General features: G+C 36.6%; 1 protein-coding gene across 8 annotated transcripts in view; it reads right to left on the reverse strand.

Annotated features, from left to right (window-relative positions):
• Positions 1-27,551, reverse strand: part of PTPN3 (protein tyrosine phosphatase, non-receptor type 3) — a 159,257-nt gene that overhangs the window by 70,470 nt on the left and 61,236 nt on the right. For 4 of the 8 annotated variants that reach the window (XM_015282340.4, XM_046935370.1, XM_015282341.4 and 1 more), the window contains exons 2-7: positions 19,761-19,915; positions 10,756-10,863; positions 10,597-10,654; positions 9,443-9,521; positions 7,934-7,978; positions 7,093-7,145 (exon numbers count right to left, since the gene is read on the reverse strand). In XM_015282340.4, the coding sequence (XP_015137826.1) occupies positions 7,093-7,145; positions 7,934-7,978; positions 9,443-9,521; positions 10,597-10,654; positions 10,756-10,863; positions 19,761-19,915 (498 nt within the window). Of the gene's footprint in view, positions 1-7,092; positions 7,146-7,933; positions 7,979-9,442; positions 9,522-10,596; positions 10,655-10,755; positions 10,864-19,760; positions 19,916-27,551 lie in introns of those variants that run through there. The other 4 variants (XM_419047.8, XM_040695500.2, XM_040695501.2 and 1 more) reach the window with 2 other exon arrangements.

Below are 27,551 nucleotides of genomic sequence, written 5' to 3' on the forward strand. Positions count from 1 at the left end.
CTCCAGATTTACACACAATAGTAACAACCTACCAAAATTAAACATATGCTTATAGACACATAAACCAAAACCATTTCTTAAAACTTTATCCCTTAATTATGGATACAAAATAGTATATATTTTAAATTAGTCACTAGATAAAGGCAAATTCTTAAACACAGTTGGTGGGATATATGAAAACAAAAGTACAAATGATCACAAATCTACAGCCCCAGTCCACACAAATATTATTTAAGAACACGTCAGCATAAACTTATGTCTTAAAAGAGATAGATACACACTTACTCTAGCTATAAAGATACAAGGCTTGTAGCAGGAAGGTGTTTGACTCAACCTGGCAGATCTACCCAGCTTCAGTTTAACGAACGAATTAAACGAATTAAAACCTTTATTTCATGTTAACTTTGGTACTTTTACGAAATACTTAAAGACATTAAACCCTAAAAATCACAGGATATTTAAGCAAATCACTAGAATTCGTACAGTTTTTTGTTTGTTTGTTTTTTGCTTGAGAGCATGAAGTTTTCTTTTTATATGCAATAAACCACTGAAGATTCCCAAAACGTTTCTGTATGGTGTATAAATTAGCACAGGGTAAGTATTTGTATTTGCAATCTATACTGCAGCATGGAAAACTGCAACTAAATCATGAAGTTAAAGAACAAACCTTTAGGAACAATTCTGTTACCATTATTTAGTAGAAGAGAGATTCAAATGACTTGGGCTAGAGGAGAAGTAAAAATATAAAAAGGTGTACTTCAAAAATAACTTACAGATATGATAACTATAGTTTATCTGTAATGCAGGCTATAACTGGTATTTGCCATTTGTATATCCAAAAAGTAAGTCATGCACAGCCTAGGAAAGTGAGTCACCACGATACAAAACAGTTTCTTAACAAATGCAGACAGAAGCTAATACAGTTGCATACGTAATTGACAACACTTGAACTGTCACAGTGAAAGAGAAACTACAGATGTTGATTAGCAAACATTTTAGAAGATTAATGGTCTTGTGTAGGATTTTATTTATCCAAAAAGAAAAAATATTAGTGTGTGTCAAGATAACAGTAAAATCCATAAGGTTTCCACCTCTTTATTGGATTTTTGCAGCAGAGACTGGGGGGAAGAGTATATTAAGATATTTTCAAAGTTCCTCCTGACATAGCTTCTGTTCTGATCACTTAGGTCAGTGGCAAATATAGACTTAATGGATATAAAGTTGCAGTAAAAAAAGAAGTGGGGTGTGTTTCTTTCTTTTTTTTTTTCCCCCAACACATTTCCCCACTCTATCTATTGCTCTTTAAATCATTATAACTGGAAGAAGCAAGAAAACTGAACCACGGAGGAATAAAAAAAAAAAAACCAGTTATTTTCATATCAGTTTCCTGTATTTTACAGTTTTAAGTTTTGACGAGCTTTAAAGAAGGGAACATGATGGAACCATTCATACAGAAGGCAACATTCAATGTAAAAATGCATTTCTTTTATAGCTCAGTAAATGGATATTGCAATAGCCAAGGAACCATATAATGATTTTTCTTGGGTGAAGTCCCAATTCAGTACCGTATGAATTTAAGAATGTTTGAAAAAAAAAAAAAAAACCAACAAAAGACCTTGAGCTCATACATGTTGACAAAGGATATGAACAGTCTATGCCCTTCTGTTGCCTAAATAAATCATTTTTTCTTCAAATTTCTTACAAAGAATTTGCTCAGTTAGAACGATGTGGGAGGCTGTATATTTTTGTCTCTTTTTCCTGACAGCAGAAAAACTTCTGTGCAGGAAGGCATCAAAGGAATGAAAGGCCAAGTTCAAGTGAGGGTAAAAAAAAAAAAAAAAAAAAAAATAGACATTTTGGTAGAATTCTGATGCAGAAGATGAGAAGACCAGAAAACCAGTAAAGATGACAGGCAACAGACAAATTTGAACACTGGCAACTCAAAACTTAAGTGGAAAGGCCCTGAGCAATCTGTTCTGACTTTGAGGAAGCTTCTTGCAAGCTGAACTTTTCTGTGGTTATACTTAAACGATGTTATTTTTGATGTGCTATGTGACCAAGATAACTACTTGCTTGTCTCCAGTTTTAGAAATCACTGTTGAATGCTAACAGCACCAAAATATTATCAGTTCGATCTGGTCTGGTTCTTTATTTCCACAAAGCTGTCTGGAAGCTCCACAAAGTGTAACATTAAAAAGATTGGTTGTTAGCTTCGTGTAACTTAGAGGGAATAGAAAATCATCATCATTTATGCAAAAAACCTCACAGAGGTGCAGAAGACAAGTTGGTTCTGAATTCTAAAAGTTTTCTTTTAATGCCTGCATACAAAGCAATAGCACCAGAAACAGTTTTTGATTATAGGTATTCCAAATAAAAACAAAGAAACATCAGAAGGCTTCATTTACTAAGCACGAGATGGAATCAATCGGATATTACAGAGAATTCGGTTCAAAAGAATCTCAGAGAAGTCAGTGCCTGAACGTAGGTTTAGTATCAACTTTCTGAAAACCTGAGAAGTAGGTATACCTGAGAAAGATCAATTAGTTTCACAATGAATTTGTAACCTTTTGCAGTGTTGAATATTTTACTTGACATTATTAAAACAATAAGTGAACTGAATTGCCTGTTCTTAGAAGAGGACAGTAACATGAGCAGCTCACGTTGCCAGTGCAATGGAAAATTACCAAATGATGGGACAAGTTCAGGATATAAATTAAATAGTAACAGCAGTTCCTCATGATGCTGTAGGAATGACATGAAAGGAAGTTTAAGAAAAAAAGGTTAAATTAGTTAACTTTTTACCAAGGAGTAAAAATTATCAGGTGAGAAAACTGCAATCCAAGATTAAAATACAGTTAGAGCCACATGATGGGTCTACATATGAGGATACCAATAAAGAGTGATGTGCAGAGATGAGAATAAAACATAATATTAAAAGTTAATTGTAAATTTATCTTCATATGAACACTGAAATACAGTTCAAGTAGTTTAGGCATTGCTAGTTACTGTTGAGAAACAGTAAACGCGAGATATTCCATCATGAAAATATTTCTGGAATCAGAAAAAAATCCACTACAGCAGAGGACAATTTTGAAGAAGAAACATACAAATGGAGACTCTTTTTAATAAGAGACTGAAATGACACTAAATGAAGCACTGAAATAAGTAAAATCCATGTAGATGTAGAGATTAAAGTAGAATTAGCCATTGCGTGAATAAAACTGATTTATTTTGATGATGACTGTAAACAGGTGCTGAATACACTTACAGAAGCTGGTCACTTTTTGGTGAGAAGGAATGAGAAAACAGACAACAGAAGTGAAGGAAAATTTGTAGAAAAATAGCTATAGATACACAGCCATGGTTTCAAAGTTATCCATTAAGACTCCAGAAAGAAAAATTAGTCAAACATCCTACTGTATTCCATTTGGGAAATAAATAAATAAATCAGCTGCTCATACCTCACAATTAAACATTAAAAAAAAAAACCCACAGCAATTCAGTAGATCTCAAATACAAAACACATTTCAGAAACCATACTGATATACCATTCCTGATTCAAAAAAAATCAGAAAAAGCACTCAGAAAAGTGAAGCATATTCCAAGCACAAGAGCCATTTTTCTTGAAAAAACAAAACAAGCAACAGGATAGGGATATTAAAGGGTGAAGAAGGATGTGGGGATAGGAGCAAGGAACAAGACAAAATACTTGTGAATGAGAATAATTATCAGTACTCCCAAAATATTCATAACTTTTGTAGAACTAATGCATCTTAATGCTACATTGATCTGTTCTTACTTGTGCCTCAGAATTCACTACAAATCATTATCATTATGACTATAATAACGTATTATATAAATTCTGATCCTTGAGAGACTTCTATTCCTCTTGTTAGTTATGTTGCAAAGAAGTACGTAATAATAGGTTCATCAACCTTAAAAATATGGAAGAAATAGCACCTACGCTCCAAGATACATAAAGATATATAAAAAGTCAGCTTCCTGAGCTACAGCAACGGCCAATATCCCAGTCTGGGATTATCCACTCCAGAGATTACAGTCTTGTACTTCAATGTTTTAAAGTATTATAGATTCAAGCAACTATTTGCAGCATGGTGGAATGATAACAGACAAACAACAATTGGAGTAATGATCTCCTCAAGTCCTACATATTGCTTATCACAACTGTAAAATGAAATTAAGGGAGAACAGCCCCAAACAGCTGCAGAACTGCTGTATACAAGCTGTCAGGATGATCTTAGCAGAGCAGTTCTACGAGCTACCAGCAAGCTCAAGATCAGTAAGCTAGACCAAAATGAGCCATGTGGAAGAAAACATGCAAGTATTTTCATTCATCTATTTAAGTGGATTCTAGTATGTTCACCACCACCAACAACATACTGGTACTATTGATTACAAGTGTTAAAGATGTGATAAAATGCACCTCTGACTAAACAGAATTGCTACACACTTCAGGAGGACAAACAGACCACGTACACAATCCTTATGCTACCTCACATACATGGTAAATAATTTCAAATATTGGAAATTCAGATCGAAGTTTTCTATATTTATCAAATCTGACTGTGGTTCCAAAGCATAAGGGCTACCAGTACCCTGGAGAGTAGCCTTTGAGTAAACGTCAGCCTCCATGATGTCTCTCTAAACGTTATCTCCCTTCAAAAAAGAATGGAAAAGCACCATGCTTCAAGGTACAAAAGGAGAAAAGAATCTCAAGACACTAGCTGCAAAGAAGTCTGCAAATCAGGAAACCTAAGGTTTTGATTAATTTTCTATTATAAATAAATAAATAAATAAAACCTCTCATTCTACTTCTTGGTTAGAAGAATCAGGCAAGAAAAAAGTGGATGGAGAAACACCATGGTGCAACTCTAACTTTAGAGACGCTATTGATTTCATGAGCATGATGTTCCTCTAAATCTTCCAGCCTCCTCTGATGCAGATGGGAATTCAGCCTTGTCCAACTTCTACCAGAGTTCCCCAAACTGGAAGAAACTCTTACTCCTAATTCCTGAGGAACCGGTATATTAAGCTCACCTTTCCTAAAATCCTCACCTTCACAAGCCTTCTTTTTCTTGAAAGAGTCTTTAAATCACAAGCAAACCATCAACTCCTTCCTGAGTAAATTGCTGAAAAAAGATAGCAGTGTGCTAGAGACCTCCTGTCTGAGGTCAGAGCTCTCTCTGTGCATACATGGGAAGTTACAGAAAACCATCACAGGAAACGGCTCAGCTAAAACTGTTCCATGGCAGCCTCAAACAATTGCTTTTTTAACAAGGAGATACCTCACATGTATTAACTTAAACTCTTTTTAAAAAGTACAAACAGAGATTAAAATATCAAAAGAAAACTAGAACACTTTTACTTGTCAAGAATCCCAGAAAACGTGTTGAGATAAGGAGAAATACATGCCCAGATTTCAGAAGGTCCTTTCTATTCAATCACTGTGTGAATGGCAATAACCTGGTAGCAAAACAGCCACTACTTTCTTTTAGGGGAGTATGTCTTTACTGAATGTTTCATTCTTTGCTGAAGCAAACAATAAAGGTAGGTAGGTATCATACCTACCTTTAGCAACAGCTAGGAGAAAAGAGAGGATTTTATTCTTTAAACTGGTAACTACACCAATAGGAATATGAGGCAAGTAGCTGAATGGGAAATTTCAGAGTCTACCAGAAAAGAGAAAGATTAAAACACACTGTAGTACCCTTTCACAATCTTCAGTGACCAACCTTCATTCTACGTTAAAACTAACTGCATTAGAAAGCATCCAAAGCACTGAAAGGGGAGCTCTTATAAAACTGAAGAGAAACTGGAATTACTTTGGCATCTCAGGTACACTATCCATAACACATTTTGAAGACCTTGTTAACCCTGAGCTAGTCATAAATATTTGCATTCTTCAGCGCACCTTTTCATTTTCTTGCTTTAGCTCAATTGCATTGCCAATTAAACATCTTAATAGTTTTGAGAGTTTTTAGCATTCCAGTGCCCTACCACGTCCCAAAGATGCAGAAGTGCATATGCATATCTTTTGCAACAAAACTGGGATGCTAGCCTTCTATAGAAAACATGTTCTGGTTTCAAACTCACTCATTAAGTAGGAATGTGTTTAAAGGTTCGTTTAATAAAAAGGTACTGAATACGATAAACATAAAACTGAATTTTTTGCAGCTACTTGGGATTTTCATACATATCAAGAGCTTAACACTGTGTACTTTCTTCTCTGAAAACTGTATTCAAGTTTTTTAGATTCATGTCCTCTTAAAATTTCTGAACATTGCTAATTTTAAAGTAATTTTACAACTATTCTACTATGCTTGCCCTATCCATCTTTTTTTTTTTAATGCAAACTCCACTTTTTTTTTTTTTTTTTTTTTTTTTTTACTGTTTTGGTAACTTTTTTTTTTTTTTGCTATACTAAAAAAGGTCTCTCTCCAGCTGTTTTAACATCATCCATCTAGGATCCCTTTAAGGCACAGGACTCAGCTCCATTTTGTTTCTCCTACAGAAGACATTTTTCTGCTACCACCCTTAGAACTTCTTTCCACCAGTAGCAGACAGATGAGAAGAATGGAAATTACTGTAAGCAGAATCACTGCTGAGAATTTTCCCATATCTAACAAATCAGTATTTTCTGAAGAAAAACATTACATAAGAACATACGTGTTTCTTAATCATAATGGCTTATTTACTCCCCCCTTAACTGTTCTCTGGGCGATTTCTTATTTCCCTGGAAGGCAGTCTTGTAGTTACTGTAACACACACTAAGCTTTATGATTTTGAAGGAAAAAAAAAAAGACAACACTGGGAACAGTACATATTCTACAAACACACACAAATAAGAACACCATTAATCATTGTATCTTTTTCTTTTTTTTGACAGACTCAAAAAGTAGGCTTTTTCTATGTAAAACATCTGGAGGCTGTAACGTTCCCCTACCTTCCAAAGCGTCACTTGTAGCATTTTGAACATTTCACACAAATAAGGAAAGAAATCTTTCCTTAGTTTTCAGTGCAGAACAGCCAAAAATACACTTACTAATCAAAGAAAAATTGATTATCACTTACATTGTACTGCGTATGATGCCAGCACAACAGCAGAATTAATAGGGCATGACAACCTGGAAAAGGATAAATTATTTTTGTTTAGACACAGACAATATAAACACCATGAGCATGGTATTTCCAATTATTTCAGCATGTAAAGACTTGTTTATCTTCAAATCGTGTCTGATTTTTTCTTGTTAAGTTTAACCATCAAACCAAACAGACTGCAGAGATTAGTTGTTTAAAAGCTTCTTAGGTGAATAGATGTACCTCATCCTAAAAGGACATATTCTTGGTGAATGCTTATTCTGGAAACCAAAGAAGGGACTTTCATGTGACTCTGAACATCATTTTAATAGCTGTCATCCAATACATTTAAAAGTAGACACAAACACTAATATTAGCCAAATGCCAGTACAAAGACAGCTCTGATCTAATGTTCAGATGTAATTCCATAACCAACACCTACTAAGAGATCCTAGCAGCAATTTCTATTTGGCAGCAAATATCTGAACCAACTTTTCATACAAATACAAAGGAATTGAGCAAAGGAACCAGCGGGTAAATGTTCATTATAAAGGGAAGATGTCCCAAGACTAAAGAGAAACGAAAGCATGAACTACTATTTATGAAATTTATGTATGTGCAGAAACATCTCCCACAGCTCATTCACAACAGACTCATAAACTGCTCTTAGTCAGCTACACGAAAATTTGAAGTGTTTCCAAGCAACTCATGTTTTTATAAGCAGTATTTCACGAGGTACATCTTTAGAGCAGCAATTGATACCCTCAGAAAAAAGGCTCATTTGTTTGGTTTTGTTTTTAAAGAGAATTATGGAGAAGTTGAAGATTCTTATTACCTTCCTTCCACAATGTCAGTCTTCAGTTGCAAGAAGAATAAGTGCCTAGAAAATATTTTTTTAAAAATGAAAATAACCACTGGTATTTAAAAGGTATTGTTTCAATTGTTAAAAGTATTCATTTTATTTTATTATGGAGGTAAGTTCCCTGACAAACTATAGAACAAATGAATAAAGTTTAGTGGCATTTACAAATACATACTTACACACCCACTCTCTCTCTCTCACAACAGTTTTAAGGATCTTTGACCATCAATACTACAACTGTAGAACCACAGTATTAGTGACATAACAAACACTGCAAAATACAAAGCACTACAGAATCAGGCTCCTTTTCTTTCAAAATTACCTAGCTGGGATATAATTTCTTTTAAACATTCTGTGAGAGTCTATCTTGGGACTGTTTTTAATGATCAGTGGAGGAGCATACACTGACAAAAGCTCTTGAACAATCCCCCAGGAGCCATTTAGCTTTGCTCATATTAGAGTGTTTGACAACGCTACTTGAGAACAGTACTGGAGAGCTGGGAGTAAAGAATCACAGAGAGCAAGTCTTGGAATAATTTCATAGACTCATGGAATGGTTTGTGTTGGAAGAGACCTCTAAGATCATCTAGTTCCAACCCCACTGCTACAGGCAGGGTCTCCTCCCTCTAGACCAGGTTGCTCAAAGCCCCATCCAGCCTGGCCTTCAGTGCTTCCAGAGAGGGGGCATCCACAACCTCCCTGTGCAATCTGTCCCAGTGTCTCATCACCCTCACAGTAAAGAATTCCTTCCTAATATCTAGACTGAATTTACCCTCTTCCAGTTTAAAACCTTTCTCCTCATCTTGTTGCTAATTTAAGAGCTGCAGAACAGTTTACAACTGCATACAAAGCAAATATCAAAATCGGCCACTACTTAATTTTTCTGTAATAATCATTTATAATGCTGTACTATTTATATTCTCAAGATACTAAAATTAACTAGTAGACAAACAAAGTGTTTCAGAAATGCCGGATCTAGAAAACACTGTTATCTGCTCTTCCTGAAACAAAACAAACAATGCCCTCTCACATCCCTAGAAACAAATCCACTACACACGTTCAGAACTGACTCAGTGCTCATACAAAGAAAAATCTGATATGCTTAGAGCACGCAGACAGCTTAATCACTGAAATTCCCACATTTTAATCGTTGCATCTGGTTAATTTAGGGATTAGAAAAGAAGGAAAGCACAACAGTCAGCCATGAAAGGTTCAGAAATGAATCCAAGGTGCAAATAAAACAAAGATTTCTGTAACTAACTAACGCTCTACCAGTATTTTGGAATTGAGGGCCGCTTACAGCAGAAACCACTTATTATGAGCATTACACAAACCTGCTAATTTTAAACACATTTAATATAAAGAATTGTACAAGTTTATGCTATGTAATACTACCTAACATACTGTAGTTTGCCATGCTGCTGAGGTGGAAACGAGGGCTTTACACATATTTAGTTTATGGAATCAAACATCAGACATTACCTGGTTTGTTCCTGCTGAAGTGTGTTAGGATCAGGTATGAAAAATCTTACACGAAAACGAAGGGTACAGGGAAAACCTCCTAAAACATTTTAGAACACCAAATCAATTTTCTTTTTAAAAAGATACACTCAAAGTTCTTACGTTTATGTTTACAAAAAAGTTACACAAATAATCACACAGTAATCCCATGTATTTTACTCGTGGTTTCTTATTAATTTGAGGGAAGTCTCTCCTGATCCCCCTCACCAACCACAAGAAGAAAATATCCTTATATATTATGATGCTTTCATTTTAAGTACTTTACACAAAAAGTACTATTTAGTTATCTTTGCTGCTTTGCTTGATTAATTATTAGAAAAGGAAACAGCAGCAAATGTATACGAAGCATCTCAATCAGGGTAATTCTTAAGTATAGAAAAACAAAGAAACAACAGAAGTTCACAGTGTTAACTTCTCATGTTTTCTTATCTGAATTCCTACACAACCTACAGCACAAAGTAAAAATAAGAGATCTTAAAAGCATAGCTCAAGTTTTCCAACACAAACTGGGACGCTGTCACTCAAGTTCTACTACGCTACATTCTATAGGCTGCTGTACATGCTGTAGCATGCTGGCTGGACTGTTCTCAAGCTCTTCTTTTTGGTAAACATTCTGAACTACTCAAAACTGTTTATGAACAAAAAAAGACTAGTACAATGCATGGACTTGGAAGTACATTTTTTTGTTTGTTTGTTAAAAACAAGCATAAAATTAAGTTTTCTTATGTTACCTGAGACAAAAGTTGGCCAGAACCTCTACATGAAACTGGTTCGGCTTCCCTTACATTCTCTCTTTCTTATCTTCCATGTAAGGATGAATCTACTGACACCATAAACTCACTACTGTTTTCACAGCCCTGATGCCCAACAAAGCTGAGAAGCCTGTTGCAGACACTGTTACAGCACAGATAGCGGCTCACCAGTTCCTAACAGCACTCAGGGAGAAGGAAGATAATGCAAAAAGTTCTGCTTGAAAGATTGATAGAGGTAAGACTTGCTCTAAAAGAAAATCTAACATATGCATACAATAACAGCAACTGCATTCCTTCTATTCAAAAGAAGACAGAAAAGCTGAACTACACAGTTAAAATGAAGAAATAAAAGCCAAGTCTTACCTTTTAACTGCTTCCTAATAGGTTTGTTTGGTTCAAGCCATCGCTGTGAAATGAAAAACTATTAGACTGATTAAAAATATTTACAAATAATGGATGTTTACTTTTATATGCATGTGTACATATATATATACACACACATTCATTATTTACTATACTTACAGGTGAATCTACTGAAGTTTCATTTTGCTGTAAACCAAAATATTCCTTTTCTGTCACACCCAACTGACTATAGGTCATATCCAACAAAATCTGACCAGTGTCTTGTTTCTGAAAACAAGAAACATTTAGAAGTGAAACTGTGAAACACTTACACACTGTAAGACACAAATAATGAAGTAAGTTTTATTTAAGAAAAAATAAACCACTTGTGAATAACAATAGCAGCTAATTCATTTGTTCAGTTTCTCAACAATGTAAGAGCTTTATTATGAAAGTTTTTTGTTGTTGTTGTTTTTGTTTTTAATAAAAGAGACTTTCCTACCCAAACAGATTAGGCATCCTAAATCTCACAATGTGAATTGGTATGAACACACGTCATTAAGGTCCGTCCAGTAACTGACTTTTATGCAGGTCATCCCTCCCTCAATCAGTCTTTAGGAGCAATGCTATTCTCTGGAGTAGTAACCTGCAATCCAGGCTTACAGCCACACGAGGCTGCTGTGGCTCCTGATGTCATCCCAAAAGCTGCTCTTTCTGTTTCCATGTAGTTTTCACAAGGGAAAGTTTGTATACAACAGAATGAAGAAAAGAGGCAGGAGGAAGATCTCATTCTAGCTATTAGATCCCGGACTTCAGCTTGAATTCTCACTGACCCTACTACCACAACACCACATCACTTTCGGATTAGACATCTGTTCAGTCAGGTATTTCCAGAAGAACCAGTGTCACCAGGGAATTCCATGGGACATCAAGATGTGCAAGCATGGTATTTTTTTCCTGAAATCAAATTAGCCTATCTTCACACCACTGCATTGTGGAATACTGATAACCACCTTCCAGCAAAGAGCAACACTAATCAATGCTATTAAAGAAAAAACAAACAAAAACCTCTGAAGAAGACTGGGAACTTAAATAAGCTAACATGTAACGTATATTGCAACACTGTACAGCACTTCAAATGTAGTCAAACCAAGCCAGAATGCTTGGCATCTTGCCTATTAGAAGAAAATCATACGCTGTAAAAATTCATACGATCTTCTCAATTTTATTCTTAAAAACAGAAGTATGTTGCATAAGTGCACAAAAGTGACATCAGAGGAAAATTCTTCATGCCACAACACAAGTACTTTCCTTGATAAGGAAAAAATAATCCAAGGACTCAATGCACATGTATTATAGTGACCACATCTCTGTGGATGGCCTTATTCAGTGTGTAAGAGTGCTCACTCAAGCATTCAACACAATACGGCATTCAACTCCCTAGGTTGTCTAAACCTTGTTTATTATACAACAATCAGGTCCTGATCAGAAGACAGATTTACCTGTTTCTGGTTTTTGTTGTTTTTTGTTTGTTTTTGGCTTTTTTGTTGGTTCTTGTTTTGACTTGTTTTTCCAAGTTTTGTTTTTGACAGTGCACCAGCACTATAATTGTGTGCTTTAAATGTTAACGTAATCCATAGTCTTCCCTTATCTCATAAAAACATTATTCTTATTTAGAAGATAAGAAAACCAAAGATTCAAGTGACAGACACACACCTTATTTGGAAGTACTGAATATTACTCAGTACTTGCTAGTGCTAGAGCAGAGCTCCAGCAACCCCACTGAGATCTGATTGCTCACTACTTCTTTACCAGACTCCAGACAAAAGGTAAGGTAATCGCAGACAATTACTGGCCTATGAAAAGCTATGTCCAGTTTCTAGAGCAATGTCACACAAGAAGAAAAATGTAGGCAATGCTTAACTCTTACATATGAGACTAGCCTTCTCCCTCTGACTGGCTCTCCTACTTCCCCCTTTCTAATGTTCCTTGGGACATTCAAACTACAGCACCTATCAAAACCAATTTCTTTTTTTTCTCCTGAAATAGCAGACTTCAGTTCAGCATAAAAATTGAAGCATCTCAGCGACAGGCAAAAAGCGTGTCAATAAGCATTCCTCATCACACATGACCATGATGTGCACTTTGAAGGCAGTCCTGTCCAGCACTGTAAGTGAGGTGGGCTCTTACACAAAGACAGATTTATGAGAGAGTATCAATACATGTACACAAGATCTCCCAATGCAAACAGCAAAAGCAACCATGAACCTCTGAAATAATGGACATTTTCCAGGTTACGCTGCCCAGAATTCTGTGTTCTTGCTTGTTTGTTTTTTTGTTGGTAACATTGCTTGTTCTTTTTCTTGGAAGCAGAATATTAAAACCTGTCAAGAGGCATCACATGAAGCCTGCACAAATCCGAAGCATGACTTCGCATCTCTGGAGCATTCTTCTAACACTGAGCTAAATGAGAAATTAATGGTTATTCTGTAACCAAAAGCAGTAATTACTTAGAATGATGCATACACTTCAATTGAAAGAGTTTGGGAATTTGGAGTTTTGTTACAAACAGACAAAGAGAAGATTGTGATGAGCAGATTATACTGCTGATTTTCTCTAAGTTCCAACATCCACAATACCCTTCCTTTTCAACAGCACAGCCTCCCAATTCCCGTATCATTTTTAATGCTTCTGGTCTTTCAATCCAATTCAGACATCTTCACCTTCTCTCTCTTTCTCCACCTTCCCTCAGTGGCATACCTTTCTTCCTCTGCCATAAGTAGAGTGCTAAGCCTTTTTACTCCTTCCCTCTAAAACCAAGCACCTCCCTGTTTCAATATTCTGAATCCCAACCCTAAATCTACAGCCACTGCTACTTTACCTGCCTAGCATTCCTTTTTCCTCCTCTTCTCCACTTCTTTTCACAAGCAGTTAATATCACGTTTCTGTACTCCAATCCTTGCTCTTTGATATCAAAAGCACAAATTCTCCACAGTGCCTACGTCAAGCACCCACTCCAGAAATCTATGCCACATAAGAAGTCATTTTCCACTGTTAAAATCTTTTCTAGTTGTCAAAATTCCTGCAGTTGAGGGTTTTGTTTTGTTTTTCCTCAGTAAAACTGTACTTACTTTAGCCTTTCTTTTTTAAGAAACAGATGCATCATTTTTCAGTTCTACATAACCAGAAGTTACTCACACAGCTCATGCTGCACAATCTTCAGTCTCTTTTGCACATAAACAAGTTTCAGATCCAGCGATAAAGTGAGACAGACTAAGAATGTCATCACGTCTCTGCTTTTGAATTTTGACATCCATTCCAGTAGACAGTCCTAATACACACAGTACTCAAACACTATGAAGTATCAAATGCTTTATAATGTATTTTTACTCCCCTCCTCCATAGGAAGAAGGCAAAACAACATGAACACCTCTCAGCTGAACTGGACGTTAGAACCAAGTTCTTAACCCTACAAATCCTTACAGTGAATAGTTAAACTCTTAATAATGCTATTCCTTTTCTACAGCGAGGTAAGAAATTATGCACATTCCATCCTAGAGTACTGTTAGCAAGTACCATCTTGGGATATTTTCTTGTTTCTGCTCTGAAAGGAAGTTTCCATTATTTCAATTTTCTGACATCCACCAATCCTTATTCTGGTGCTACAGGTATTGTGTTCATAGAATTAATTTGCATTTGTAGAGGCGTTAATCACCTCACAGCTACACATCATTCAGATCCATTTAAGTCTGTCCTGAAATTGCTTTCACCTTATGTTGGATACACTAAAATTAATATTTAAAGCTGTCACAGCTTATACTTCGTATTGTCTGTCTGTGCTACCACATGAGCTCCTTAATTACAGCAGGAAATTATTAGAAAAGTTCAAGATCTTGCTTATTAGAAATTAAAGAGAAAGAACCCCTTCACTGGTTTTTATATCAAGTACTTCCCCATCAGCTTGTATGATCAAAGACCTGCTGTCCTCAGAACTGTAAATCCAACGCATGTGAAAACTGTTAGTTCTTCCGAATGGAAGGGTAAATATGCAAGTAATCCTTTGCAGTTTGTTAACTTCTATAAGGGACACAAAGCAGCACCTTAACTGGACAGCGCAACACATATCCCCATCCTCCTTTGCAAGAGCTTTGCCCCACATTCTGGCAATGACTATCTCACATTTAAGCATTTCCTATACATCTGCAAATTCAACCTTACTTCATCTGCTGTTCCTCATCTGTTGTCTGAGGCCCTTCTTGATTTAGGCCTTTAAACAGCCACTTATCACCACATAGCCTGCATCCATTGGTTTCTACATGCCTAAGAAATTGAACAAACTGCTACAGTTTCTTCTAAAATCCATGCTAACTTGTTCTCCTAACAATTCTCTTTCCACTTGCTGCAAATCATCTACTCACCCGATTTTCTTATTCAGAGTTCGTAAGATTTTGTTTAACTAGAATAAACAAAGGAACCTGTTCTTTCCTCAGGACCAGACTTCTGCAAAGCATCCTAGTTGTTCCTTCCATGCCTACCCAAGCTGGAACTTGTCTCTTTTGTCTACTTGTGATTGTGCACGTCACTTTCCACAGAGTCTGGCCCTAATGCCAAGACTAACACTGCTAATACTTCCTTGACAGTGGCTCAAAATCCCTGCCTGATGTACAGTAGCACTCACCTTATTCACAGCCACAATACCAGTTGATCGAGCCACCAGTGACTTCCTCCTCTATTCTTTAGTACTGAAAACTAAGCTGCAAAGAAAAAAAAAAAACCAAAGCAAAACTACCAACCACCCACAGCAATACTACTTAGGAAAGCTTTTAGTTTAAAGCACTGATTTTCCCTTGTTTGTATGTTTTTTAATTACTAATGATGCTTCAGACCTTATGCTTTTTTATTTACTAAAAAAATTAAATAGCACATAAATGAAATTTGCCAGTCAGGAACTCTGCCAGTAACATCCAGTCTTGTATCTTTTTTCAGCAGGAACTACTGTCACCTTGAGTCACTTCCCTGCCCATCCTGCAAATCTGCTAGATTTCACTACAGCTCAGTGTTATCCCATGCAAAGTCACACAAAGCAGTTATCTAAGCTTAATGAATATTGACCCACTCCATTTCCTGTGTCTAAAAGCAATTTAACAAATACATATTTGAGGTTAGTCATACCAGATCAAACTTTAGAAAATCCTCCTCTACGCTAATTCTTTCCTTCAGCATTTATTATAAAGTCAGGCCCCAGGAAGTGATCAGACTAACGAGCCTGCAGTAGGCCAGATCACTTTCTTGCTGTCTTCAAAGTCATCATCGAGTTTCATGCTGTCTTATTGTTTTCCAATCATAGAGTATCCTGATCTGTCTCAACATACAACTAAATATTTGTTGCCAGTCTGAAATTTCATACAGCAGTTCTTTCAACATGCAGAAATGCAGATTAGTACTAACCTCTCCAGTATTACCCAACAACATCCAGCAGGGAAACCTAGTGATAACGATGATGCCTTTATCGTCACATTTTACTATGAGTAGTTTAAAGTCATAATGCATACCCACAATTAAAAAAAAAAAAAACACTTTAAGAAAACCTCTGCTCATTGTTTTAAACATAGCAATAATAACTTGGTGCTAATTGTAACAAGCATATGCCTTTTCAAACAACTGAAGAAGTTTGATTGAGATGTTGTGGAAAAAAATACACAAAAACATTATTATGACTTCTCATTACTACAGCCAAATCTTTTACTTCTCAAAGGAAAGAGTACTTCTAGAAGTACTGACACTAAGTTTTAGGCCTTCTCAAAGATCAGTCTGCTGAAAATGGGGATGCATACATCCCAAGTGGTCTTTCTTGCTAAATGAGTCAAAGTAGAGAAATAACGGAAAATTCCTATAGGTTTGTATCAAAAGTTGCAAATAAATCTGCATTACTGCTCAATAAATACCTACTAAACATATCTAAACATGGTACATGGGCACATCCTGTATGTATTTGGATGATAAATATTATCTTCCCCATGTGGAATAGAGTTAACTTCAGAGACAAATAAATTCACCTTACCACAAAATTCAAACACCCAACATATATTAGAAGACATCCAAAAAACTTGAATAGAATTAAATACAACATTCCATGCCAAGTGCAGTCAAGTCTTGGTCTCAATTTATTATTTTTTTTATTATTTTATTTTATTATTTTCTTTTTTTTTAATAATGCTCAGAAGTTTTAGCTTACATACACCTTCCATTCTTTGGATGGACATCAGACACGTTCCATCTAAATAGTGAAATACATGATATAGGAAAGACAAGACAGGCCACTTCAGGCTGGTAAGGTTAACACACATCTCTGTTTGAACTGCAAGCAAAGAAGCAGTGGGTCTCTTTGTACTCCAGTAAGAATTTTCTTGATAACAATGACCAAGAGAACAGCATGTACCACAAGTGATACTAATTAACTCTGTGATACCATCAATATAAATTTTGTATTCATCAAAACTGTAAGTTATTTAACATAAAAAAAACAGTGAACAATAGCAAGAAAGGCTACTTTCCCTACTAGGCTCAAGTCAAAATTCAGAAAAAAAAAAGTGACACAGTTCCCTTGAAATTAAATCTTCCTTTTCACCTGCCAAACTAACAGCATTCTTTAGCATACAAGTTTAACAAGAACAAATTCACAGAAATAAATCTAGCAGCAATATTCAGGTCTCTCAGAAGACAAGAAGTCCCCTGGGTTATTTCCACAAGCAAAAATCATCTTCCTCCTCCGAGTGCTCCAATTTAGGAAGGTTACTTTTTGTTCAGATTACTACAGATACAATCACTTGGAAGAGAAAGTTCCATGAAGGAGAAAGACAGTGATGCCTACAGTTACCATTTTAAAAGTCTTCCACGTCTATACAGTTTGCTAACAAAGTTTGAGGAAATTGAACTACAGGGACTGTAAAATGATCCAGCTGCTACAGAATGAAGAGAAAAAGTCCCATTTCTATTCTCCCAGTTCTACAGACGGTTCAATATTTGGTGGTGATCTCATGAGTATTGTACCATCATTTTTAAGATGTCACTATTAGTTCAAAATTCCAAAGCACATTACTTCCTCTCTTCAGCGTGTCAATAGGTTGACAGTTAAGACTATTTAATCCATCATCTTTGTATCAAATTTGAATTCACATCAAATTCATCAGTATTAAACATCTGTGTAGTGCCAATCACACATTAGAACGTACAATCTTGGAATATACGTTTGCCTAAACTCAAAGAAAGTTTCTTTTGAACTACTTCTACTCTTGATTTTTTTTTCCCCCATTTTTCTCTAAAATGTTCCTATGCCTGGGAAATAAATCCTCTTGCTGTAAGAATTCTGTGTTCAGATAACTGCTGCGTGACAGTTGCTGTCATTAGAATCGGAGGAGCCTTTATTCCCCACTGGCCTATTGCATGAAAGAAGGCCAAGTTTTCAGCATTCTGCCTTTCTCCATTCACTTTTCATACTCATAGTGAAAACAATCTTGTTTACAAATGCAAAGCATATGTACATGTACATGAATATCAGTCCAATATTACCTTAAAATGTAACATACATCCAATCACTGTAAATCAGTCAAGTACCCCTAGCCCACAAACTAGCCCTGAAAAAACGCCAACGTTTGTTTTCCATTGATAGACTGAAGTTCTCTGTTCACAGACATAAAAACAAATGGTCTTGGACATGAAAACAGACACACGCACACAAGCTTTAGGAAGCTCAATTTTTCTGTCAATGTAAGCAGAACTCAAATATGAATTTTCTACAGCTTGCTTCTAATCCTTTCCAGAGATAGACCCAACCAGAAAGTAGCAAAGCCTGCCCTGAGGCAGATCTCAAAGTTAAGGAATCTGGAAGGACAAGGGCCCTGATGGATGACTGCAGGCTCCCTTAGTATCAATATGATAGCTCAGTATTCCAAGGACATCAATCTTCCTGAAACTGGTCTTCGTATTAACACAATGTACCTGGATAGCCATGCTCCTCGCTTCTTTTTAACAAAGAGTCCTGTACTACCTCAGGGCAGTTCAGCATTATAGCTGCAGTGAAGGAGTCCCTTCTGATCCTTGGATCAAGGAGATAATCAGCAGAGACACCCTGAGGGTACCTTCAAGGCAGAGAGCTACATCAGCTGAGCCCTGAGATTTGTAATGGTTTTGATGATTGTTAGAACTCACTGCTCAAAGGATGAAAAGAGAAGCACAAAGTTCAGGCATGTAGTGTTAGATTTCAGACCAAATGCTAAACCTAAAGCTGTGTAAACACTTGCTCACTGGGAAGAATATACTAATATGCAGAGATTTCAAAAAGTTTTAATTTCTCCTTTTTCAAAGGTCCTTGTGCATGATAGGACATTTAGGCTAGATCTGTTCAAAACTGACAGATAAGGCAATCTTGCAGGGCGTGCTGGAAATGAACAATGAAAATTCTCTATTCACATACTGTTCCTTCTCTTATACATTTACCCCTCACTATCCTATTCCTGAGCATTAGCTACTTCACACTGTATTTCTGTAACAATGTCTGTATGTGTGTGAGTGCCTATATACATACGTTATTTTTGTATATATATATATATACACACACACACACACGTGAAAACGTGTATATGAGTGTCCATATACATGTATTATGACATAAAAGTATACAGTAGATAAAATGCATACTAAGATATTAGATTAATTCTGTATGTATTGAAACAAAAAAAAACAGAATTAGAATGAAAAAAAAAATCACTTGTTTGGCAAGAAAGTTCATTTTCTTTCAATAAATACCCAACAGATAAAATTCAGAAATAAAATCAGTCTGCAAAAAGTACTAATAATAGAGTTCCCTTCAAATACAAATTACTTATTCATAGCTGATAACAATCAGCATATCTATTTCTTTGTTGTTCCCATATCATGCAGAAGACCTTTCACCAGATACAGCAGGCACAATGAGACTTTACGACACCTTAGTCTGTTGCTTTAGAGAAAATTAAAACATCACTTTACCAGTCTATTTCATAACCAGTAAATTTGGAATTTGAAATGACAAAGCTACATCTTCAATATCTTGTAGAAATCCCGTACCTTCGGGTTCCATATTTGATCTTCAGCTTACAAATGAACATTAATGGATTTAAAACAAATACATAGTTTTCCAAACTTACATTGACTTTGAAGCTTTGTATTGAGCCATCCAAAAAGTGAACGTTACAGGTTATCTCTGATCGGGTTTTCTCTTTTGGTAGTTCTGATGCTCGTATGTTATTTATCCTCCCACCTAAGGCTCGTAAACGGGAGTTCATAACTATTGCTGAATAACCTATAAAACAAAAATTACATTAAATAACAGTTCTTACAATTCACTTATGTTTCATCAACAGTCTTCAGAGAAACCCACGACAACATAAAAGGCCTTATTACAATCCAAGTACTTAAGAGTAACAAAGGCTTCTTATACAAGAAAATGAATTGTAAAAATAGCAGGTTCTAAACCAGAACATAAACAAGCACTGAGGCTTCCATGCTCCACATCTAATATGTTCAATAGAATCATAAGTAATTACTGCCATGTATTCTTAAGTTAGACCTGGGCCATTGCCTTAGTTTGAAAACGAACAAAAAAAGCAAGTCAACATTTTAGAGCCTACCATACATAAATTCATGAAGACAAATCTACATCCAAGAAAAACAACTCATAAAAATACATTTTCAATTTTTTCTTGGAAAAAATCTTCCACAGTACAATCTCTGAAAACAAGTGTTTCCAAAAACGCAAAATAGATACATAGATATAAAATAATAATTAAAAAATACACTATTCACCAAAATTAACCACAGTCAAGCCTGTAAACATTTCAAGCCTCTCTCCACTAGATCAATTTACCAATTAACATCAGAACATATGAAGCCAGCTGGCAAGCGAAGCTGAGGATAGTTTTCCAGGTTAGTTACCATACCAATTACCGAATCATACCTCGCTTATTAGAGGGTAGCTTCAAAAAGATTTGCATAATGTGAGTGTTTCCTAGACAGCTGGCCAAGCCAGACAGGAGCAAGGTCAGGACTGTTTTGGAATAAACCCCTACTTCTCTGCCTGACTTTAAAACATAGCTGTCTTTTTCTTTAAAAAGCTCAAGAAACTGAACTTTTCTAAATAAAATTCCTTAGAATTCTGAAACATCATACCCACTCCCTTTATCCCTGTAAAAAATCAAAACAGCAAACATGAAATACATGAAGAGCCATGAGAAACAAAATCTTAGAGTACTAAAGACAACAAAATGGTCAGGAATGGTCAGTCAATTCATAGTTTGCTACTTCCTAAAACTGAAACTATATTTAAATTGCTAAGACTGATTCATCCAGCCAGCCCATTGCCTCCCCCCCCCCCCCCCCCCGGAACATCAACAGTACTTTCTTCTTTTCCAAACATACTCTTTTGCTGCTTTAAGGAAGGAATAAAGAGGTGATCCCTAGGTGAATTCTGAACATTATTTCCTTATAAAGCACTACATACTCCTACCACTTTGAAGTTCTTGTTCTTGATATACAATCTGCATTTCAACATAGTACATTTATGTATATATATTATATGTTTTTACCCAGGTCTTATTAAAGGAATGGTTGCTGAAGAAAACACAGAATTATCAAGGGCATCCAAAGAGATGAAAATGTTAAGAATGTATATGTTCCTAACAGTTACATTTTCAACTACTTATTCACCACTGGGTTCATCTTTTACCAAAAAGGAAGATGACTATACAAATTACACTGCAGTCTTTTCTCCCTTTTCCACTCTCAGAGGTCAAAAACATCTCACTGCAGAAAGATACCTCTACCTGCTAGGCCACTGATAGGTAAGAGAAGAAAATTATTTCCTGGGACCAACCACAAGATGAGGAGGCAGCTTTTTTTCTAGGCTGGTGCAAAGCTTGGTCAGCTGGCAGAGGGCACCTCATGCTCTGCCCTTCAGGGCTCAGCCTGCACTGTGAAGACTTGTGCTTCCTCAAGCTGACACACTCACCTACTCTTGGGAAAATCCCATTTAATCCTCTCACTTCTCTACACATTTATTAACCCCTACACAAAATTCAACCACTGCTCCCACTGCCTGCAACATACTCCCTAAATTCAATCCCAGGTTTCTGTTGAATACTAGCAAAATATAACTGAAATTTCATGTTAAACTGTTGGCAACAAGAACAAAGTTACATTTGGAAGGTTTTCACAGATTTCTGATTAAATAGTATTTTAGTGCTACCAAAGAGAACACACAGTATGTCCCTACAGAACTTCCACAGTTCTTCCCCAACAAGTCAGACCTACTCTTTTCCATGCCACAAACTTGTTAGTCTGTCTCCAAGCACCAGTGGAAGGTGGCCAAGTGCTAATAGCAACACTTCCTCAGATACTGCTACTTGTCATAAAATCCGAGAGGTGCTCAGTTGTAGGCTGAAGTTAGTTTGTTTTCTTACGCTAGCTCTTCACAGTTGGGGCTGGATGCCCAACTTGGAAATTTATCACAAGAAAAGTAAGCCTTCTAGAGAGGCTGATTTGCAAAAAGCACACAAAAGAGAATTTAGAATTCCTTTTTTTCGCCTCCCCCCCGATAATTTGATGAAAAGTGACATCACTAACACAGTTGGAGCTCCCAGACTGTGCCTGCAGCATGCACAGATCCTTGGCCATCCTGGACAGTCAACTGAGCACAGCAGCCCAGCCAAGAGCAGGATAAGTGGCAGCGTGTTGGGACACCACAGCCATCAGTCAGGCTGGAGCTTAAAGGGCCTAAACAAGGCCCAGCAATCTGCCAGCAGCTGGGCGCTCAGAGTACAGAAAGCTGGCCTCTATGTGCTAGCTCCACGTCCTTCAAAGTTATCCTGCACAAGAGCCACAAAATCCCAGAGGAGTTGTTGGTTATTTTACAGGGATCACGCTGCAGGCACCAGCATAAGTCATTGTGTGTGTCAGAGCTCAGCGTGCCACTCTAAGTCAGGAACAACACAACCTGTGCAAGTCCCTAACCTGAAGGACAAAAGGAAAACAGAAGATAGGGGAATCTCAGTTACTAACACAGGCCTTTTTACTTTTCTCCCATGCAGGAACTGTTCTAAAAGCAGTATTTAAAGAAATAAAACATGCCTAGATTACAGAGATGCTTGACTTATCAACCCCAATGCAATATTAAGCAATAGAGAAGCTGTGGGTGAGCTGTCCCTGAAGGTGATCAGGGCCAGACTGGATGGGGCCCTGGGCAGAGGGTGCCAGCCCTGCCCACAACAGGGAGTTCAAACTATATGGTCTTCAGATATCCTTTCAACCCAAGCCATTCTGCAGTTCTTTGAACATTGCAGCTGCTTTGGGACAGGGAAAGGGTCCTTGTGCTGACAGACAACAGAAGCCCTGCTCCGAACACCCTCAAACAGCACCCAGCCCCAAGCTGCCAGGGGCAGCCATTACATGCAAATGCCACCTTCCCTTTTGTAGCTTCTGTGGGATGCTAATTCCCCAAAAATGGGAACAAAACAAGATACATTTAAACACTATCAATAAGAGAAAAGTTTAACATGTATATACCTCTTCCTAAAATAAGCATCTCAAATTCAGGAAGTTGAGTAATAACTACAAAAAAAGAAATCAAAACAGAATAAACAACCCCAAAACACAGTTGTTTTCATAGTGAAGTATAAAACCAAACACATAGAACTCCATTCCATAATCAAATTTTGCAATAAGCTCACGGGAACAACAAAAAAAAACTTAACTACAGAAAGAGGTTAATGTTTTCCAAGTGCATTAAATGCATTTCTGAACAAGTTCGGTTATGCGTGGCTTCCCCAAGAATTAAGTTGCAGTCAAGCAGAACAAAAATAATGTGTTTTCCTTCACTTTTGTATTGAAGACTGACTTTTTAAAGAGGCCTTTTCCATTCCAGCTTTTCATATCTTTGCGACTCACTTAGGAACTATTGGTAAAGAAACTTATGACCCAATTCTCTGCATAACTAGTGTTCTCTAAGCACTCTTATATTCTCTTTATAATCATGACTGAGAATTCATGGTTCTGTGTTGGTCTACTGAAAATGGCCAGTACTACAGAGCATGGGAATGCTCTTTATGAGGAGTTAGCGCTACTACTGTACAACATTTCAGTAAGGGTTACTTTTTATGTCTACCTGTTGCTTTATTTAAAACATACAAAATGAAATCACAGAATACCCTGAGCTGGAAGAGACCTAAAAGGATCATCAAGTTCAACTCCTGGTACCACACAGGGTGACTCAAAACTGAAACCTTATGTCTGAGAGCGTTGTTGAGATGCTCCTTGAGCTACGGTAGTTTGGTGCCACAACCACTGCCTTGGGGAGCCTGTTTCATGCTCACCACCTCTAGTGAAGAACCTTTTCCAAACACCCCATCTCCACACCTCTCCAATGAACAACAGATACCCCCCGTGCACTTTGTACCCCCTGAACTTTGGGAAAAAAAGGAAAACATGACTAGGAAAACAAAGACAGGTAACACATTTAAGATGTCTTTGTATCAATTTATAGCCCTACAAAAACCAACAATGGCCTTTATCATGCAGCAGCTTTCTCTGTTTGCCAACTGAAATGATCTCCCAGATGATCATCACAAAAAACCAACCCTAAAAATCCAAAGTGTTTGTAAACCACATTCTGACTCTTCCTCCCATGCATTTAAGTATTATTTACACATCTTGAAGTTTATTTACACATCTATCATCAATGCTTTTTAATGAGGGTTAGATTATTAAGCCAGCTTTGCTGAATAGAAAACTCAAGTTTAACTCAACATCCATGAAAACAAGCTTCTGTTTCCACCTTCTACACAGACAACTCTCCTTCTTTTCTACATTACCAATATGAAAGTAGATGTCTCACCATTAAAATAAAATGCAGCTCTAATACTTCATGGGAAAATCCCATGAAATGTTTAACCACGATATATTTGCAAGTTTTCATTCAAATTAAAGGGCATTTCTAAAGCCACAAGCAAAGTAAAAAGATAAGATTCATTTTGAGCAATGCACACTGGTTATCACTAGCTCCTTATCTACAGTTATTTCCCACAAACTTTGCCTGACATATTGCTCAAAAGTCACACAGAAAGGCATCTGGGAAGCCATTAGTATCAGGTGGTAAAACTTGCATCACTAGAAAAAAAACCTAAACTATAAATACAGCTATGAAATATAAAAGCACAAAAGCTTTAGATGAAGAAACATTAAAGCTTATGGTATAAAAATACCTCCAGATTAAGATATTTAGAGGATCCTCTAAGACATTAGAGGATCCAACGCTGTAGAATCTTCTTACTTAGAACTGAAATAAAAGCTAATACCCACATCTCCAAACCGGCAGCTGCAAGTTCTCCAACTATCATTCCTAAGATACACAGCAATTTCATTACAATAAGTTTTTTACAATGTAACAGAAAAACATTCAAATATTTACTTCTGGGGGCAAAATCTGTGATACATTCCAACACAGCAACCTTATTTACCTGTCATACAAACTACGAACAGCTACAAGTGTTTTGAGAAAGTTATCAAAAATGGCAGGAACAAAGATTCAGACATTCTAGTTATCTTAATTTTTCTCAAATATTAGATTTAACAGCCTGGGATTCGTCACAAAAACTGAGTCCATTCAGTAAGAAAAAAAAGAAAAAAAGAAAGAAATCAACAAAAACCTTACAAGCACAGAGTTTTTAAAGTTGTAATTTCACAAATAGCATTAAATCACTTATAGCAGTACATATTTTCCACACACATTGACAGTTCAATATTTAAAATTAAAGAAAAAGTCAACTTTGGTAAAGTATAATGACACCTCTTCTTCATCTGCCGATGCAATACGTTGGAGTTCATCCACAAATAAGCCCTCATGGTATACTGTATACATGATTGTACCTTTATTTGGTTATTTAGAATACACTTAAAGGCATTTAATTTCAATGTAGACAGTTACAAGGAAAAAAAAGTCTTGAATTAAAAAACAAAAAAGAAACCACAAGTAATTTTGAATATTCTCTTCTATGGCAACCCTTCAAAATTGGAATGTAACTTTTAAAATAAAGTCATTAGGTAAGTAGACAAACTGGATTGCTCTCAAGCCTAGAAATCAGGTACTTACCAGTAATCATTGCCTCTAAGAAGAGGATCTAGTACTTATATACTAACACATTTTCAAAGTTCTCACATCACTGTAATATACTACGTGTTTAACAAATACATAAGACTTACAAAGTGTTTTGCAAGTCTTCCCCAGACTTCATTTAAACCTGCAGAGACAACATATTTCATGTAAATTTCTATCGCCAAAACTTTTGAGAGAAATCCAGCTGTTCTGAACTCCAGAATCAGTAAGACTGTACACAGATGTCAAAGGTGGACTGGAGGAGAGGAGTAGGAGAATAGACATTCCTCAGCATCAATCCTGGCATTGCGCTAGTGCAGAGAGACCACACAGCTAGTGTGGAAGCTAGTGCAGATAGACCACACAGAACACCAAACCACCAAGCCTAAACTTAGCTCTGCTGCTTGGTACTTACACATCTGGATGGGAACTAAACAGAGAACTCCAAAAAACAAGCTTCAACATAGGGTCTGGAAACAATGCATGTAAGGATAGAGCAAGTGCTCAAAGAGAGAATAAATATGTCTAGCAAGAGATGGATGATTTCTATTGATATGAAGCTTATTGAAGACCTCAATACATTCACTCAGTCAAAGAGGAGAATGCAAGGTAGTTGAAGATCCTGTTAGAAGTTCTTTACATGAAGGGAGGGTGGTGGGTATAGAATTACCATGGCCTCTCTGCAACATGTCCAGCAGCAAGACTGCTTATCTGAAAACTTATCTTGAAATCAGATAACCTAAAGGCAACTAAATTCTAGAAGAGCTTACAGGTGGAAAAACAACACTGATCATCAATGTCAGTACTCTGGTTCTTAAGCATCATTTAACGCAACTTCTGTGGAAAATATGTTGGTCACATTCACAAAGGATCAAACCAACTTGTACCAATGACCATTCAAACTTCAGGCCTACCTGAAGGTCTACCAGGCCTACCTGCACTACCAACCTCACCAATGCTACTTTACATACATAGAACTGAACTGTGCGGCTAAGTCATTGCACGATTCAACACATCACTTGACACAAAGTGAAGCATCAGTCAGACTTTAGATACTGGATTAGCAGTAGTACAGTGGTACAGTCTGTTAGAGTGAGTCAGAGGGGGAAAAGAAAACGAACAGGAGGAAAAAAGCAATTGAAGTAACAGCAGAGCCCTTCTCCCTGTGCTATCCAAGTATTGTAAAATACAGATGAGGATAAACACTTATAATGCTTTCAAATTTTCAGTAGTTCTTACTGCTCAGAAGAGATGCCTTTTTTTTTAAAAAAAAAAAACACATTTATAAAATAACACCTGAAAACATTGTGCTCACTTCAATAATGGCTCATTGCTCCATTTCCTGCACCACGGGAACTGGAGAATTCAGGAACTTGATGGCTTCCTCTATAGTCTGCTTCTACTTGAAACACTATGGCAGCTTAGAAGATAACTGGCTCACAGAATAAAGCAAGACTTATCACTAATTTATTTCCTAGATAATGCCTTTTGGGGCTACAAACAGTACTTATGACGTCAAGTAGAAACTGCAGAGAGAAAAATAGAAGTTTACCTTCCTTAGTTCAATTTTATGTTAACAACTCTGAAAATTTGAAGAATAAAAAAGCTCAGTTTGATCAGAAGTTGAGCATTGCAGTGCCCAACCATCAACATTTCTCATAAATAGTTCAGGATACACTGAAATATACAAAGAGAAATCTTTTTACTGTCACGCTGTAAAATATGAAGCCGCACTGACAGCCACATTATGCAGGTAACCAAATAATGATATTTGTTTAAATAATTTATGCCCTAA

Source organism: Gallus gallus, chromosome 2 (assembly GCF_016699485.2).
Source record: "Gallus gallus isolate bGalGal1 chromosome 2, bGalGal1.mat.broiler.GRCg7b, whole genome shotgun sequence".
In the NCBI taxonomy this organism is placed as follows: Eukaryota; Metazoa; Chordata; class Aves; order Galliformes; family Phasianidae; genus Gallus; species Gallus gallus.